General features: G+C 29.6%; 1 protein-coding gene across 1 annotated transcript; it reads left to right on the top strand.

The window, feature by feature from the left end:
- The first annotated feature begins 10304 nt into the window (after window positions 1-10304).
- Window positions 10305-12986, top strand: LOC124362930. Its single transcript, XM_046817826.1, has 2 exons — window positions 10305-10828; window positions 11024-12986. The coding sequence occupies exons 1-2, from the start codon at window positions 10554-10556 to the stop codon at window positions 12789-12791; spliced, it is 2043 nt and encodes a 680-aa protein (XP_046673782.1). The 5' UTR covers window positions 10305-10553; the 3' UTR covers window positions 12792-12986.
- The last annotated feature ends 6066 nt before the right edge of the window (window positions 12987-19052 follow it).

The raw sequence follows: 19052 nt of genomic DNA, 5'->3' as shown, positions 1-19052 counted from the left end.
CGGGTTTTTGCTTTGGAACAATTTTTATATTACTCTATATTCTGCAAATAATTCAGTCAAGGTTATAACTAAACAAGATACTTCCTATGATATGTTGTGTGTAAGTAGTGTGTAAGGAGAGGAGTAACAGCTGGTAGTCTTTTTAGTGTTCCTTTAATCACGTCAAGTTTGTGATTATTAATAAATTATTTCTTTTCTAAGTAATCCTCGTTGTTCCTGGTATATAAAAAGGGTAATTGGCTTTATCAAATAATCAACTTTCGTATTAAGCCTATAGTTTCTAAGCAAAGTTGTATTAAACAAGAAAAACTGTATGTAGTGCATTGGACAAGTACTAATTCTATCCAATAAACTTAAAAACACAAAAATACATAAGTATCTATCAAAACTTTATTAAATTAGCTACAATTGGAAAACTGTTCCTATTTGTTATAACTTCTAACACTTAAAACGCATAGGACCATTACCGAAACTACGAATTAAAACACACAAACACACACACATATTATATATATATACACACATATATATATAATAAATATATTATATATACATACATATAATACCTATTATATATATATATATTTATATTTATATATAATGTGTATTGATTAAAAAGTAATAATAGTAATAAGGTTTTATTTTAGGGGATATATATCTTAAACATTTCACAGTGCAGGGGTATTTTACAGGTCACTAAGTCTCGTCAATGTCAAAACACACCAGTTCCGTTCTAAATATATAAAACCCTTTGATCGCTAGCCCATATCCATGAAGTTCAAAATAATGTGGGGGTAATCTCTTTCACGAGATTTGTATTAGAATATGAGATAGCTGAGTGACCTGACAGACTATACCAAGTTCGTATTTTATGGATGTATTTTAAATTTGAATAAAAAAATACATCGGGTACTTTTCTACATAGTAAAACCTCGAATATATTTCTGAATAATTGGTGGAATCAACTGAGAAAGTAATCTGGTTTTCCTATTTCCCATTAAAATACGGAACTGTCACGAAACCACAACATTGAATCATTATGCTATCAATGGGTAATTTCCTTTTAATTTGATAAATTATTTTCAATGGGAACATTGAATTTTCTTTAGTTCGAAAATTCAACAACATCTCAAGAAAAATAATACCAAATTCACAAAAAATTTGAAAAAATAGTAAGATAAGTGTAATGATAGGATAAAAGTCTAAAGATATATTTCTGTCGTAATGAATATTAGTACCTGATACTTAAACTAGAGTAACGAAATACGAATATTAAAATTTTATGAAAGGGGACATTTAACTTTAAAAATATTTATAGTAACAGGAATTACTTTCAAGATGATTTTTTTTCTCATATGAGAATGCACCTACTTTTGGCAAAATATTAAAGGTAAAAGGTAAATATGTTAAAGCATCTTAAAACTATGATTTATTTAATAGTTCCTTGTATAATTGTTTTATTGGAGTAACTAACTATGATATGTCATAACGATATTAGTAACAAAGTTAAAGGCGTTCTTTGTCAACTGTTACAATTATTGAAGGAGTTGAAATAAATTTTTTCAAGAAAAGATGAAAAGTCGTGAGGCTTAAGAAAGAGTGAAATAATGTTTCGAAAGTAACATTGTTAAACTTGTAGGATACTTCTAGAAGTGATGGAATACAAGGAATGGCTTTTTGCAGATATAGTTGAGAGACGACAAATTCCCGTTAACTCGCATTACATTCCAATGTACAAAGTTCTGTATCTTCAAACTAAAAGTTTACTACTCAGACATTATTATTCTCCGAAATGATTACTTAGTGTAGCATGAAAATAGACTAATTATATCTTATTTAAATGTTCTTATACATCAAATGGGTATAAATATTGGTCTTAGGTATGTAAAGTTTAAACATGTTTAACTTATAAGGTGGAGCAATAAGTGTTGATGAATTAGCGGGAATCTTCAAACAGTAGATACTTTTCGTTTCTTAGAATATTATCAGTTCTTACGGAAATAATTCTTAAATCGAAATTACTTAGAAAGTACAAAAGGTGATTTCAAATAAGCTTTTGCAATCTCTAGTGATTTGGGTTTTGTAACTTATGGAATTTCGTAAAAGTGACCTTGGAATTTCAATGAACTACTTTGTAATTATTCAAGGAAACTGTCGCTCCAAAAACTATATAAATATAAAATTCAAATTTTTCTAGCAATATACAATGCCCTGATTTGAAGGTAATATCGATGACGAAGCTTCGATAACCTCATTCAATTAATCCACCAAAATACATAAAACTGTTCAGTTATCTAATCTTTCACCGAAAAGTGCAGCAGCCCATCAGCACAATCCATGTCAATTACCAACTTCAAAAATAGTTATAGCATAATTTTCAAACCCTGGAAAGGGGTTGTGTGTTCTAAAATGAATTCCTGGAGGCAATGAAAGCAATATTACTACCACCAGCTTATCATGAATGAATTGCCACTATATTTTATAATTGTAAGAATGGATGTGGTTCACGGTGCGTGTGTAGAAAACCAAAGTTGCAATTCACTTTAGTTTGTATACAGAGTAATAGGCATGCTTGATTTAACGCTGTTTCGTTGCAAAGTGACTGAGGAATAGATTGCATTTGACACTAACTGTTTCACGGGTCTGGAAACAACGTTTTAGGGCAAAAAAGATGAGGACGATTAAACAGAAATTACCAAACGTCAACAATACCAAAATTAAGAAGAATAAATTAATAGAACCGTTCTTCAAATAGTTAATACATTTTCACTTTAATTAAAAAATTGAGATATAGTTTATTATTTTACTACTATAAATATAAATACATATAATGTGTATTTTATAACGTAACAAAACAATATATATTAAAAATGTGTAAAATATCAATAAATACAATGGATTAACTGATAAACTATATAAATTATTTTAAAGTCCCGGGAACATTCACATTTATTCACCGTTGACCTTCCTATACACCACGGCCTGTCTCAAAAAGAATTAAGTCCCTGAAAAAGTGTTACCAATAAAATTAATCCCACCTTTTATTCTCTATAATTTTTATAACAGATTATAAAAATGACGAAGCAATAGAACTTAGAGAGTAGTGAAAATCCGTTTTTATTTTCCTGAATCTAAAATGACTAACGACGTAGACACGTTATTACATAAAAATTAGAGGCAACTTATAGAGTTAGAGGACCAAAATTTATTTATATACAAATGATTTATCTGTATCATATTACCTGTCAATCTGAGCTTATTTGATATATTGGCTGGACTAACATGCATTGGGTCATAAAAAAGATTTTAATCAATGTTTTTTTTTTAGGAAATTCGTAAAGTATTAAAATATCCTTCGCAGTTCAACTGGACCATGTAGAACAAGCACACCAGTAGTTGGATTAAATAAGAGATAATATTTAGGATTGGAAATGCATGTTCATTATTGCTGAGACTATATTATAGATTTTATTAAGCCTATTTATTAACCAGCATAATACAAATTTAGAACATGTATCTCCCTACGTATTCTGTATTTAGCCATGACTATTGGAATAATGAAATTTGTTGTGTTTATATATATATATATATATATATATATATATATATATATATATATATATATATAAATATATAATATAATCATATTTCTTGCTCTAAAAGACCAATAAATACAATTAAATAAATGCTCCTATTTTTTTTTATTTAAGACTAGTAAATTCACACATTAAAATAATTTGTAATAACATTAAATCTACTGAATACGATCTATTTCGTATTACATTTTAGGGCATCGTCTCTCTTATTGACTTTGTTTATTATCCAAGATAGATGCATAATCTGTACATACAAATTCGTGAAGATAAACAATGAACTATGGTTTCCTAGAATAGAATTACATAAAAATTCTTTATAATAATGTATTTTTACCATTTTTAGCATTTCACCTGCCTAATATATGTACAGTGTTATTACAATCTTGCAGTGTAGTAGTGTTTAAAAGTATATTTTAACCTAGAAATTACTAATGGTAAAAACCAATCAACTAAATGGGATATTGTTCTGGGACCTATCAATTTCATAAAGGTTCATATAGATTTTTTCAAAGGGATGTAGATTGGGATATAGATATAAATTTTGTTTCATATAGATTGCATTACAAAAATTAATATTATTAACACTGCGTATTGCGTGTTGAGGTAGATTTTTTTTTTGTCATTTAAGTATTACCGAGTCAAAACGGGATGTGGAAAATGTTCTATCGTGTATACCAGTTTACAAATATCTAGTTTCTCTAGGTTTATTTAGACGGATATTATGCATATTGTGGTTTTGAAATGAAAGTGGTTTTAATCAATTAAAATCATAATTTATGTGCCGAAGGATAATACTACCGGACATTGTAAAATCGGACCATAGAAACATTCCCGTTGTTTTATATTAAAGTTTAATGATTCGATGGCTCATAATAACTTACTCATTTTATCACAAACTACTTATAAATTATGTAGTATTTTATCAAGAAATTGAAATAAATCCATTGTTTTACCCATCGAATAACCATACCAAAAATTAGATATTGGTAAAATGTTGAATTTAATTAATAGGATGTATATCCTCTAAATACTATAATAAGATAAAACATTATTCACTCACAATAAAAACCAAGTTTATACTTATAATTCTTCAATATGCAAACGTATCAGGGAATTAAATGTATTTCCTTTACCGGTTTTACTACCAAGATCAAAATTTATGGGTGATTCGGCAATGACATCGCACACATCGTTCAATGCATCGCAACTTTATTATTATAACTTTATGTTCAATATAAAATATAACAGTAACGCCGAATATCTTTCTGAATATTAATAACGAAGACAACGTCATACACTTATTTTTTAACCAGAAATTAAGTTTCTTATGCATGGCTTATTTATTTTCAGAGAAGGTATTGAAAAGAAACATTCACAAATTGTATTCTTTGGCCCTCAGCGTTGAGAGTTTGTGTATTTTACTTCCATGGTTAAGAATTCGTCGTTATCAACGCTACCATTTTGTATAAATGTAACTCGAGTTGACTTACTTAAATAGAGTCTACTTGAATTAGGAGGTGCCTAATCTGTCTGTATATATATATATACAGGGTAATTAGAACGTCTTAAAAGTAAACGTTAAGTTCCTTCCATATTTAGGTGAATAGTTAGGTAACCGTATGTTAGTAAATATACGATTCAAGCCAATTTAACTTTTAGTATATATCTTATTAAAAGGAAAGGTTTTTGTATCGTGTTTATTATCAATTTTAATTGATTCAAATACATTTATAATATAGTAAAGTATGTATTTTTGTAATTTGTATGCGTTTAAGCTTAATGTTGCCTAATAGAACCCCTTTTCATCTCTAATGCCTGAGAATTAAACCATAGTTTGTGTACTTAGTGACTCGCTAATATTTGCTACTATAAACCTTAGTCGATATACCATCGAAACTATGCACTGTGCTGCGATTTATTACTTGAAAACGTATTTCATTTTGAATGTAGAATTTTTGGTTTACAGAGTAATTTTAGACGCATCGTTCTGTAGGAGATCTGTTTGTAAGGAATAATCTTCCACTAAATGGGTCGTTAAAGTGTAGGATTAAAATATTTATTACGAGATAATGGTAATTTATCCTTGTCATATATGATTAAATAATATTGGTTGAGGATCCATATGGATTCTTATGGATCTCCGATGAACGAAAACACTTGACAAAAATTCCTAAAAACACGGGGTTTATTGGTTCCTCTTGATCCAATGAAGAATTCTTGTAGGAATTGACTTTAGGGTAAGAAGATAAAAGAGAGCTGCAGAAGGCAGTTAAGACAAAAATTGTGTTTGGCTTAAAATCTAACCATTACTTCCCATTAGACTGACAGCTTTTAATGTCCTTGTCATGTGCACAGCCTAAAATATTTTATAAAACTTGTAATGCGTTCCTTAAAGTTCCTAGTAAAATTCTTTTGTTTAAAGTTTAATTTTGACGGTATAAAGATTTTGAAGGAAACAGGATTTTTCAGTGCAACAACGATGGCAAATTTCCGGAAACATTCAGTTTCCTTCTGTATATTTAGTATTAGAAATCTTTGAAATTTAAATTTATGTTCAACACAGGCTTATATTAAAGCGAGATACCACAGCTTAAAGAACTCAAAATAACATCTTGAAATTGTAAAAAGAATCACCTGCCATGACAATAATAAGACCGATAGATCTTTCTGTATTCGTTTCCACTGAAATGTCACGCTGAAGTTTTTGTTATTTATGGTTGAGAGCACCAAAGTTGTGACGGATACTCACGTGACGTTCAGGCAGTAAACTGGAACGGGATAGAAAATTGCTGAATTGGAAACCCGGCTTCTGCCACAGTTGTTCAGTTACTCGCTTTCTATTTGAGGCGTGTCTATATGGTTCTGGGACACTGTATACCGTAGAGACAAAAGTTTTTAGCTACAGTTGGCCCACAACTAAAGGGTTACTTGCTTCTAGTATTTGTCAGCTGACCGTTCTCTGAATGGAAAATACGACAGATTACAATAAGGAGAACCTTATCGATCCTTTTTGAAAACGTTTAACTCTGGTGCTGTAGTAATGGTACATTTTATTTCGTAAATTAACTTGGTTATTATTTGAAACAGAAGATGATATTTTAGTTTAGAATTGATATTTATAATATTTAAAATTTCTGAGTAAAACTTATAATATTATTTTCTGTAATTTATTTAATTTTTTATTATGCCTTTTACAGCGGGAAAACTGACTGTTGCGCACGGCGTTTACTTTGTCAACCAACCTGTAGTGTTTCATGATGGTACATTTTAGCCGAGTTAACACACGTGAAGCTCACCAAGGAAAGGTTTTGTATTTTCAATAGTTTTTCCTGCCTTTGCACTACACAATTTGGGGTTTTCTTGTGCAAGGAAAGGAAATAGGTGAATCAGCTACTAAATATATTGTTCGTAGTTCCCCAATAGTGAATTTATATTTCATACTACATTGATAAAAAAGATATTAAATAAACTGCATGAAGTTAACAAACTGAAAAGCGTTTTAAGAAGGATTTAGTGTGCCACATTAAATAAAAAACAATAATGTAATATAAATGAATTATTTTACAATAATGGTTTAATAATGCGGTTTAATAATGGTTACGCTTCATTTCAAAATTATAGATGTTACCTCTTTTTCATAATTAGCTTCTAATACTTGACATTTATATAGTTCAATGAAGACATAAAACTTAGAATTTATAGATAAATACGTGTGAATATAACAGCAAACACATATGAAATGCAATGGATCTCTATAACGGTTATTTTAGTTACCATATTGAATACAAAACAATAGAATTTATATGGTGATAAGGTTACCTCATTATATTTACCTTAAATTTATATTTAAAATTAGGTTTAACTATATAATACCAGTTACTCCGGCTTTTTTATAACTATTTACATTGTACATGAACCAAAAAAACAGCCCTTCACTTGCTATGAATATAAAATAGTAGGTTACCTAATTTTTTAAGCTTTGTATATTTAACACTGTAACCTTTACAGTGTAACCAATTCATGTGTTAATAACCCAACGGATAGTTTTCATTCAACGAGTATGATGTGTACTATTATTTAGTGTAAATTTGTGTGTACTACTTGCGTAATTTTAAGTATTTCTCGTAATCTACATGGTTACTTATAGGACCAATGTAACTAGTCACTTTACCACAGGTAGAAATTCAGAATTCCAATGAACACTGATGAGTGCCACTTTTAATACCTATGTAGGAATAGATTGTCAACCGTAAACTTTGACCTCTATATGTCGACTCTATCGATATTTACTGAGCGTAAACCCACGGCACTGAGTTTTCCATCAGCATCTGGTAAAAGAGCTTTGCTGAAAGATTTTCCAAAATTTAATAAAATAATTTGAATTTTATTTTACCTTGTTTTTCTATAAGGAAATCGTATTTATGATTAAGAAGTTATCTTAATATTTTTATAATTCTGCATTTATGATTCTTGTTTAGTTTGCCCTATCACGATATTTCGTAATCTAATAATCACTATAAAAGATATGTATTGTACACGATGTCACTTTGAGAATAATGACAAGTGTTACAAGATAGTAAGAGTAGACAGATTTTCCGCACTTTGTGTACAAGTGAACGCAAACAAAGCTTTGAAATGAGAATTTGTGCAACGATATGAGTACCAAAGTTTCACTTGAGTGCCTGAGGTTAAAAGTTGGCTTGTTAAACGTACCGTATCACTGATGCTGACATGTACTGTGTAACTCCTGTGCCAGGAAAATAACCCAACAGTGAACTCGTTAGCCATCAGATCGTTTCTGTGATCGTTAAATTTTTATAATTTACTCCTGGATAATTACAGTTTTTATAGATTTGTCGTCTTTAAATCATTACTTTTTTTGGAACATTTTCATAGATTAAACTAAATGATTAGCCTAATCAGGTTTTATTTTAACAATAAGAACTCGTTTATCATTAGATTTAATAACATTTAAGAGTGCATATATAATTTTTCATGACACATTAATTATTATATAATTATTTAAATTTAAAACGTAATTGAAAACTACAAAAAGATTCAAAACAGGCTATTGTTATAGTAAAAACATTTTTATTGTCATAGTGAGCTTTTTTCGGAATAAGGGGTCTACTTTATTAAATCAGGTATAAATAAATATTACGATTTATTTTTAGTTTTGCTTTATTTATATAAAGGGTTACCACAAAACATTTTTTAGAGTATATTAAAATTAAAAAAATAAATAATATATTAAAATTTATAAGATCATTTTATTCAAACGTTGATGTATGTAGCATTTATAAATTGCTTAGCTTTAACTGTGATCTGTTAAGCATTCTATTAAATTTAATAGTCGCTATTACAGTTGTAGATTAAACAAAGCTGCATCGACAATATTACCTTATATCACAAAGAAAATAACCGTAGGGTGTTTATGGTTATGGGAACACGCGAAAGTGTGTAAACGCTGGAACGAGAATTTGAGCAATGATTAGGTATGAAAGTTTTACTTGACTGCCTGAGGTGCAGAGATGGCTTGTTAGGCGTACCGCTGTAGCTGACATGTACTGTTTAACTCGTGTGTCAAGACAATGCCCCAGCGGCTGCAGAGCGAATTTGGTGAATTTTACAAAGTAATAATAATAGGGTTCCTGGAATATTATAATATTAATATAACTGTTCCATTTTGAAAGTTACTATGTAGGACCTACGAGATGCACTTTTTTACTACAAATTTACTACAGAAGATAAATAGAATCAACTATCTTTATCCCGCCTATAAAGGAAATTTACACTATGAAAACCCTTTGGCCTTAAGACCATAAAATATACTCTAGTTATAGAGTAAATACCAATTTTGGTATACGTGTGGTGAAATATGTTCGGAAAATCGGTAAATTATGCTTTATTATTAGTTGTTAAAACTAGAAGTAAAATTAATACTCTTTATTCTTTTAGTTAAGTAGTTTTTATTTCTATTCAAGGATGTCTGTTTTGAAGGCAAATTATTTTACTGTTGTTTTAGATTTGTTAATAGTGGCACCACTTTGGAGTCAGGAATCCTAAATCAACTTTATAATTAATATGCATAAAAAACAAAATTTTTCTCGAATGTTGGATTTACTTGTTCTGAAATGCTCTACTCAAATTACATTCCTAAAATTCTATTGCTTACTTTCATCTAAATATTGACAAAAAAGAAGGATGTAAGTTATGTTTGGTATTTCATGAGACTATATCTTATTTACGTAGCTTCAGGGCTTACGTATGAAAACTGTAATGAATTAAAAACGTAATGTTAATATCGCTTCTACATATTGATGATTTCTAAAAGTGCAAATTGAATTATTATTATGTATCTACATTTAATTTAAAGTTACGGAGTATGAAATAGTCAGTACTTACATGAAATACAAACTTTGATTTAAATTATAGGAAGTTGAGTGAATTTTAATAATTCAAAAATTACAACTAATTTATGTAAAATATTAATTTATTTGTAATATGAAAATAGTAATATATTGTTTACTAAATAGATTAGATCCAAAGGTAAAATAGCCATTTACGTTTTACAGCTCCATTTTAAACTAACCGACATGACTGTATTTACACATTTTACAGTGTATTAAAAATATAATGCATTACTAGAGTCGAACCAATTCCAAAAACTCACTAACTCCAAAATTTTTGAAATTGAGGTTTTTTTATAGTATTTGGCAGTATTTGGGGAGTTTTATAAGGTAGCAAAAGATCTTGTTCCAAAACTCTCTAATTCTTATGGAAATATCAATGTAAAAAACTGCAACTGCAACAAAACTCTCTAAATCCAATCCCTTTACTGAAATAAAACTCGCTAATTCATCTTCCTCCATTACTGTTTCAAAACTCTCTAACTCCAGGCTTCAACTAGCACACTTCAAGGCAGTACTGCAACAAAACTGACTAATTCCTAATCATATGATAGTCATTGGCAACATATTCTTCAAACAGAAAGTGGGCAGTTCCTTCAAAATAGTTATTATTTTGTGTTTATATATTGGCTACACTGTACAGCAGTGCATCTTGGGAAATTGTTTGTTTACTTCATTAGTTATTTCTGTTTTGTACAATATGGCTGATCCAGAGGTAACCTTATTACAAAGCGGTAATGTTGAACCAATGCCTGACAATTCCACGAGAAAGAGAAAAAGAAGAGTAGATAACTGGAAGAAAACCAAGGACAAAAAGAAGAGGTAAGCTAAACTATATTTATTACAGGACAACATAATTAAATTTGTATGTTTATCCAATGATGACATAACCTAAAACCCTTTAACTGTACACTAACATTTTCACAGCATTGATTGTTTTTATGATATCGGCTTGTATTTTATTTCTGTTTTAAATACTGGTTATTTAATTAGCTTACGGAATATGATTTGTTTCAGACACTCCGCTCAAGGATTCCCAAATATTCCAACTTGTGGACATCGTGAAAGAGCTAACGGATCCAAGCACTGTTATGACTGTTCCCGTCTTAATATGCAGGACATAAGACGTTTTCATCAGGGGTTCTACAAATCTTGCAATAAAATTGACCAAGATCAATTTATACTGAGGTACGCCAAAGGAAAAGTTCCAAAAAGACATCGGCTTCAAGGTCCTCATTCTTCTGAAAGAGGTATGGCTATTGAATATTTCATACCATCATACCGCAATGAAGGAGGAAGTGAATTGGTAAAAGTTTGCCAAAAGGCTTTTTTAGATATTTTAAATATTTCAAAATTTAGAGTACAAAGATTGTGCCGTCTTGTGTTACAAACTGGCGAATCGCCAAAAGAACTTCGAGGTGGAGACCATCGTTCTAAAAAGTCTGAGGAAAAACTATCCAAAGTAAAAACCTTTATTGAGGCTCTACAACCTGTAGAGTCACATTATTGCCGAGGGAAATCCAGACGGCAGTACCTAGCAAGTCATTTAAGTATCTCTAGTCTGTGGAAATCGTACAACAACACTACTGAAAATGAGTTTAAAGTCAAGTATGAGTACTTTAGGAAAATATTTGTAGAGAATTATAATGTAGGGTTTGGGTCACCAGCAACAGACCAGTGTTCTCAATGTCTTAAGCTGAAAGAGAAGATTCTATCTGTGGTAGATTTTGAAGAAAAGGGGAAACTGAAAATAGAATTACAAGTTCACAAAAAAAGAGGTAAGATGTTTTTTGAGCTATTGCAATCTGAAGAGGCTGGGACAATCACGTTTTCATTCGACTGCCAAAAAAATCTAATTTTTCCTAAGTTGACTGATCAAGCTGCTTATTTCTTACGACAGTTTTATGTATATAATTTTACAATGTGTCTCGGTTCTTCTCTGTCAAAGCAGACAGTTGAAAACACTTTCATTTATGCTTGGACTGAAATGGAAGGTGCGAAAGGTTCAAGCGAAATAGCTTCTTGTGTACGCCATCGATTATCAGAAACAGTCTATCCAGAAAATGTACATACAATTAGATTGTTTGCAGATGGTGCTGGAGGACAAAATAAAAATACCATTCTTATTACAGCTTTACTAAACTGGTTATTGACTAAAGCACCTCAGCACATTAAGACAATTGTAATTCACTATCCGGTTCCAGGACATTCTTACATCCCACCCGATAGAGTTTTTGGGGTAATAGAGAGAAAAGTCAGAAAAGTTGAAAGCATCACCCATCCAAACACATACTTTGACATTTTTAGAGAAAGTGGAACGGTCAATAGATTAGGTTTGGACTTTGATGTTGAAAACTGGATGGAAGTATGCAGATCAACAGTAAAGAAGCCAGGTCAATGGCACTTTAAGTTTTCCACTTGTAAACGATTCATATTAACAAGAGGCAAAAAAGGAAATGGATTAGTAAGGGGTGAAGTAGCCTATAAAAACGATATAGGAGCGTCCAGAGGAATAGCCAAGAAAGGCTGTAGTCTGAGAAACATAAACCCCCAGATGAAACCAAATTCTGTTCAGGTTAATCCTGCAAAAGTTAAGGATGTAAAAACACTACTACGAAAACATTATGGGGAACAATGGGATCAACTGGAGTTTCTTAGGTACTACGCTGATCTATTTACTACCAATGATGGGGAAAACCAGGAACTTAATCAAGATGATCCTAATGAACATGAAGATCCAATGGAGGATGAAGTTTTAATCTTAGAGGGCAACTTTGCATTGTAAAAAATGAATTTAAAACAACAAAATGTATTTAAGTTTAATTGCATACAAAATTGTTTAATTTAAATACATATTTTTTCATTATTACAAGTTTTATAATATTTACCCAACCTTGTTGCCCTAAAACACAATGTTGCAACAAAACTACCTAAATCAAAACCGTACTGCAACAAAACTGTCTAATACCAATCTCCATTTCCAAAACTCTCTAACTCCAATATTTAACTGTTGTTTTCTAGTTCAACAAAAGAAATACATTTAATTTCTTACTGTTTAACCAATTAGTAGTAGGATTTATTATTCATAACAATAAAATAATTACTTTGAGTGTTATACTTTAACCACTATAGTTTTTTGCTCATCCTGTAAAATTTAGGAAAGTGGAGTTAGTGAGTTTTGGAATTGGTCGACTCATAAAGGTATTCAATAAAACAAGTAACATCAAATGGAGTACACCTGTTATTGAAATAGCACGACGTACTTGTAGCATGGTGTTCTCAGCAACATATAAAGCAAATAAAAAATGTCACCTTTTCCCACGCAATTTACATTTCATTACTCATACAGTAGGTATCATAGGCATAAGTTATACCTTGTAGTATGTTTGCATACCTAGTTTGGGATGAACCCTTTATAAAAATTATGATTGATTTTTTCTGAATACTCTCTAAGAATCACCGTTACATGTAAAATGACACTTGATAGTATTTTATTTTATTATTTACAGATATATAATTTGTTGATGCTAATTAGTACAATTATTAAGTACAAATAGTTTTTGTTGCGTTAAATGTCATATCCACCACTTATAAATACGAAGTATAGACTTGTCATACATGGTTATAGCTAAAAAGATTTAAAATATTTCCAATCGAAAATGCAAGAATATGGAATTGCAGAAGGATAAGCAAAATAATAACAATGCAAAGAAAGGATGCATGGTAATTTAACTTCAACCAACTTTGATTCATAAATAAGATCTTTTATAGTAATAGAATTATCTATTTTTTCTTATTTATTTTATAGTCATGGTTTTAAGTAACACCATTAATATTTATATATAGAAAAAGTTTTGTATTTAATTTTAGGGTAAATTATATATATTAAAATAAACTATAATACTAATGAAACGTTTTATACAATTAGTAACTTAATACAAATAAAATTGTTTCTAGGTTTATGTGGATGTAATGATGCATTTTTCATAATTTATTTCAAAAGTATCACAATGGAAATACAAAAAATTCAATACTTGAGTTAAACTCATACGCCGTAATTGTCTAGTTAATTAAGAGAGTTCGCTTTAACGGTAACATCTAACCAACCTGGGGTGTTTTACAAATTGTTCCTTTCTATCAGAAATAATTTACCTGAACGAAGCTCTCCAAGAAGAGGTATTGTTTTGCTTCTTAAAAGTTCTCATCCTGCTATGCACGGCACAAAAACATGCAGCTGTGCTCTGCACTATTGTGTGAAGTATCATTGTGGCTCGTGTAACTTCAATATTCTCAACTAATTCTAGAAACAAAGAACAAATTTCTGCAAAAAGCTGGAATTCTTAACTTATTACAGAATATAAATCATTTCAACACTTATTTTTAGTAGTGGAATTTAATACTTTAGGCACGCACTGTCTAATAATTACATAATTTTAAGCCTTATTGTTTCGGTGGTAAAAGTTTTTATAGTACAAGCCATGAGATAAAATAAGAATAGTTGCGAAATTCTCTGGGACATTCTATCGCAAATTATATCACTTTAGGTGGTGAGAAATTCACTTATGTATGCCTATCCACGAGTTACCTCAAATACAATTTGACCTATAGACTTGGAATTTTACATGGTACTTTAAAGTTTTATTTTTACAACTTTAGTTCCAAGATGATACATGATAGTCCGTAGGAATTGATCTAAAGTTTGTAACTTTTTAAATTGGTCTTATATCTAACCACGAAGGAAAGGAGAACATTAAATTTCCATGAAATGTCTTTTAAAAGATATCAAGTATAAAATCTAAATGATCCATGAAATTTAATTTCTACATTGGCAAGAATGAGTTTTATATAATGAATGTCTATCCACGGAATTTTGCTAAGCGCTACTAAAGCCCTTCAATTTGAAGTGTGGCATTCTTTTCTATTTTTGTACATGATGAATATAAAAATATTTTATATCTATCTCATTGTCTGTCTCTTCAGAGAGAGTCCCGATAATTAAATGTGCTAATGAATGATATAGCTATTAGAATCTAAACTGTGCATGACACATCAGCCAAACCTGTAATTCACTATAGGTTGAAGAATACTGCTGTGTTGCCCTAAATAACTACAGTTTTAATTGATTGGATGATGTTGCAGAGTTTGATGTTAGACACAGTCTGGCAGACACATTTAACTGTACACCTCGTGTGTTGGAACAATATTGTAGAAGCAGAATGAAACATCATGCCATGTTTTGTGATCGTTGCACCGTTATAATTGACTCCAGATAATCACAGTTTTAATTGGTTGCCTGAGGTGTAGAGTTGGCTTATTAAATGAACCACTGAAGCTGACACGTCCTGTACAACCCCTTAGTTTTGACAGTATTTCAGTAGCTTGTGAACCATACAACGCCCTGTGTAATCGTTACACTATAGTAAATTGTGTTCTAAATCGTTAAAGATTTAACGTATTCTACATTTAATTCAAAAAATCAATTTAAAAATAAACAAGAATACAAAACTGGCAAACTATATAATATTCTATTGCAAAATAACTATATACACTATTAATACGTTTATTTTTATATTATTAGCGTATTGTGTACGAGTATTTTGAAGGGTTCATGTTCATGTGTAGCAGTCCTTTTTTAGAAACGTTAATGCAATTTAATGCGCAGTGTTTAAAATGTGTTTAAAAAATATTGTTAATACCATAGTATTAAAAATAATATAATTAGGTACTTCAAGCACAATCAAATGAAAATTTATGTTATATGTGGCTTCTGTTTTTAAATAAATACAGATAATATATTATCCCAAAATATTACTAAACAAAACAATGATATTGTGATACTTTATTTAGTGATGAAAAAATATATTTTTTAGTATTTTAATCTTTAAATTCAAAAGCAATATTAGTTATAAGCATTATTTGTTGTTTATAAATATTAAAAGTTTTAAGTGAATTTTGTATACGTATTTATTTGTGCTGCTTTGACGTTGCAAAATTATCAAATATATATAGGCCTACATCAATAATGCTGTCACCTATGTAAATGTTATAACATGTCTAGTACCATTTTTAAATACGCACTACAATGCGTGGTGGTGGATATATGATTATTTATTTCCAAACATTTACCCACTGATATCTTAAAAATGTGAAAGCATAATATATATAAAAAATGACAATGTATAAGTATTTAATTTACGCTTTCAATTATTCAATATTTCTAAAGCAAATTTAGACTTTTTGAAAAATAATTCAAAATAAAATGTGTCCTTAAGCACGATGGGCAAATCTTGAAATATTTTATTGGCAGATTCTCCTTGGCGAGGTTATACAAGCCATCTAAGTATATCTCCTTTCCAAGTTAAATTTGGGTAGACTAGAAATTAAGATGGTTTCATGTAATTAGTGATGCCATAATGATAATATTTTGCAGGCCGTAGTACTGACGGTATTTTGGCACCTGAATCCTCGAACTTAACTCATCACCTAGTGTTAATTCCAAATGCTATTTTTATGCTATTTATCTTCTGCAATTTCTTTACAAAATGCTATACATTGTGTTTCTTTGACGAGACAATCTTTACATTTATTACATTTATGGATAACGGGTTCACTAAAATGGAACTTAAGCCCTATTAAACCAAAACTTGTTTATTTGGATTTTTAACATTTAAAAACATTTTTTTCAGTAAACCACCACTGAATAGAAATTAAGTCTTTATTTATATAATTCTTCTTGTCTTTTAATTGAGAAGATTTATAACTTAAGACAGTACCATCAGCAAAAGATGTGAGTTTTCCTTTAATTTTACATTACAAAAGTCATTTATATAAACCAAAAACATAATTGCGCCCAGATCTCATCCCTAGGGGAATCCCTATTGAATACATATCATTTAACTCAGCGAATTTGGAATTTTCACACATTGAGTTCTATTTAAGAGGCAACTTTACCAACTTATATGCCACCTCTTTATTTCCTATATTAAATAGTTTTTCAAGTATAATCGAATGATTCACTGTATCGATTGCCTTTTGTATATGGAGGAAGAGGCCAGTAACATATCTACTTTCACTAAGACCATCATAGAAATTCAACAAAAAGTTCTGCAAATCATGCTCTGTACTTTTAGTACCTCCATAGGCAAATTTAAATTTTCACTATAAAGAGTAATTGAATAAAAAAAATTACATTTTTAACGTTTCAAATACTTTAAATATTTTATATCAGGCATTACGAGTATAATAAAACTTGTAGTGCCGTAACTAAAAAGCTCATAGTTGGTCGGCTTTGTAGTTCACTCGTAAGGATTATGCATACAAATTCATGGAATCTTACATATATTTTTTTAGTCAATCGACAAGCGGTAACAATTTTATAATTTTATGAAATCTACAAAAAATAACTATATCTACTTTAAATATTACAGCTATGGTAAGAAGGGTTGGTTGTACTGGGTCCAGGTCAATAGTTTACTATGGATATTGAGTTAGGTCCATTTGACCTTTCTCAAAGCAATGTTTGTCGCCTCCATATCTTGTTTCCCAGGAGAGACTGGCCTATATGTAAGGCTACTTAAATCATAGCAAAGTTAAGTAATATTTCTAAATCTGTTTTCGTCCTTTAGGATCTCTTTATGTTCACTTTATATTCAACTCTGTAACAGTGACAGATATCAAATATTTCTCTAAGTGGTGGACGAAATGGTGCTATTCTAAAGTCATAGTGGACTATGTTAGTTGAAATATAAACTATTCATACATAAACTTTCTAAGTTATTCTCATATACGTACTTTTCAAATACTCTTCTAATTAGAATTTATAAATATAAACTCATTTGTATCCTTAATTTATTTCTTAGTATATTTTACAAACGATATGGTTTAAAAATTTGAGAACTTGCATTTAAAGGCCACATCTTAAATGTTGACTCCATTAAAATAATTACTCTTATATTAGAGTCGTAAATTATTATTATTAATGTTTCACTAAAATAAATTCCTTGATAAAATAAATTCTTGAGATAATCAGTTTAACAATAAATCAAACAAATATTAACTGTAAATACAGTAACGTCTATAACAGCTATTGTAGTTATCAGCTAAAATACAAGAACAATAGAAAGAACAAATCTTCAAAAGGAGAAAGTTTATGACCGTTATTTCTCCTTTTCAAAATATTACTGTTAAAAATTAGCTTTTTAAAAGTTTCTAAAGTTTGTTTTTAACAGAAATGGAGAAATGGAGACGTTTTCCCCGCAAAATAATTCTTACAAGAATAAGTTAAGAAAATGTTAACAAACTGTCCTAAACCTTACTATACCACCTTTACAATAGTTTTCAATATTTCTCATTGCCTTATGTTTACAATAAACTGCCTTGTTACCTCAAATGCACAAACAATGTCCCATACAAATATTTTTGAATGCTCAAAAATTGGCTTTTACAAGTTGCAGATTTGGAAAAATTGTTTGTCATTGAGTAATAGACAGATATTTACCATCTTTGGTTTAAGCAGATTATCTAAAATAATATTAAATTATTCTTATCCTTTTTGATTTGCACTTCACATTTTTAGGTTAATTTTTATTATCTTACTAATCATGTTACATTATCATATAAGGTATAACACCTTTTGTTTACCTAGGTCTGTTAAAGTAGTATATTAGTTATCAACTTTTTATAATAACTTCCATTGTGGGCGCTGATATTTTATAAAGCTAATGTTTATTTAACGGAACTTCAAATCAGACTTAGGCTATGGGGCCCGAAATTTTCACATATAACTGTAAAAATATATGAATTATAATAATAATCTTTTAGTTTTGTTATATTTTGTACTCTTTAATTTTAAAGAAATATTTAAGTTAATTCTTTATTAACAATTTGGTTCATTTAGTCTAGAAATTTTTAATGTAATATACAATAATCCGATGAGTGATATATTAAGATTCTTATCTTTGTATTGAGTTAGAGTGAGAAAATATATTCTTTCTTTATTTAGTAACAATAAATATCAGCATTAATTTCGATCCAATGTTCTTGAATG

The sequence above is a fragment of the Homalodisca vitripennis genome, chromosome 5 (genome assembly GCF_021130785.1).
Source record: "Homalodisca vitripennis isolate AUS2020 chromosome 5, UT_GWSS_2.1, whole genome shotgun sequence".
NCBI lineage: Eukaryota > Metazoa > Arthropoda > Insecta > Hemiptera > Cicadellidae > Homalodisca > Homalodisca vitripennis.
This window is presented reverse-complemented; position numbering and strand designations above follow the sequence as displayed.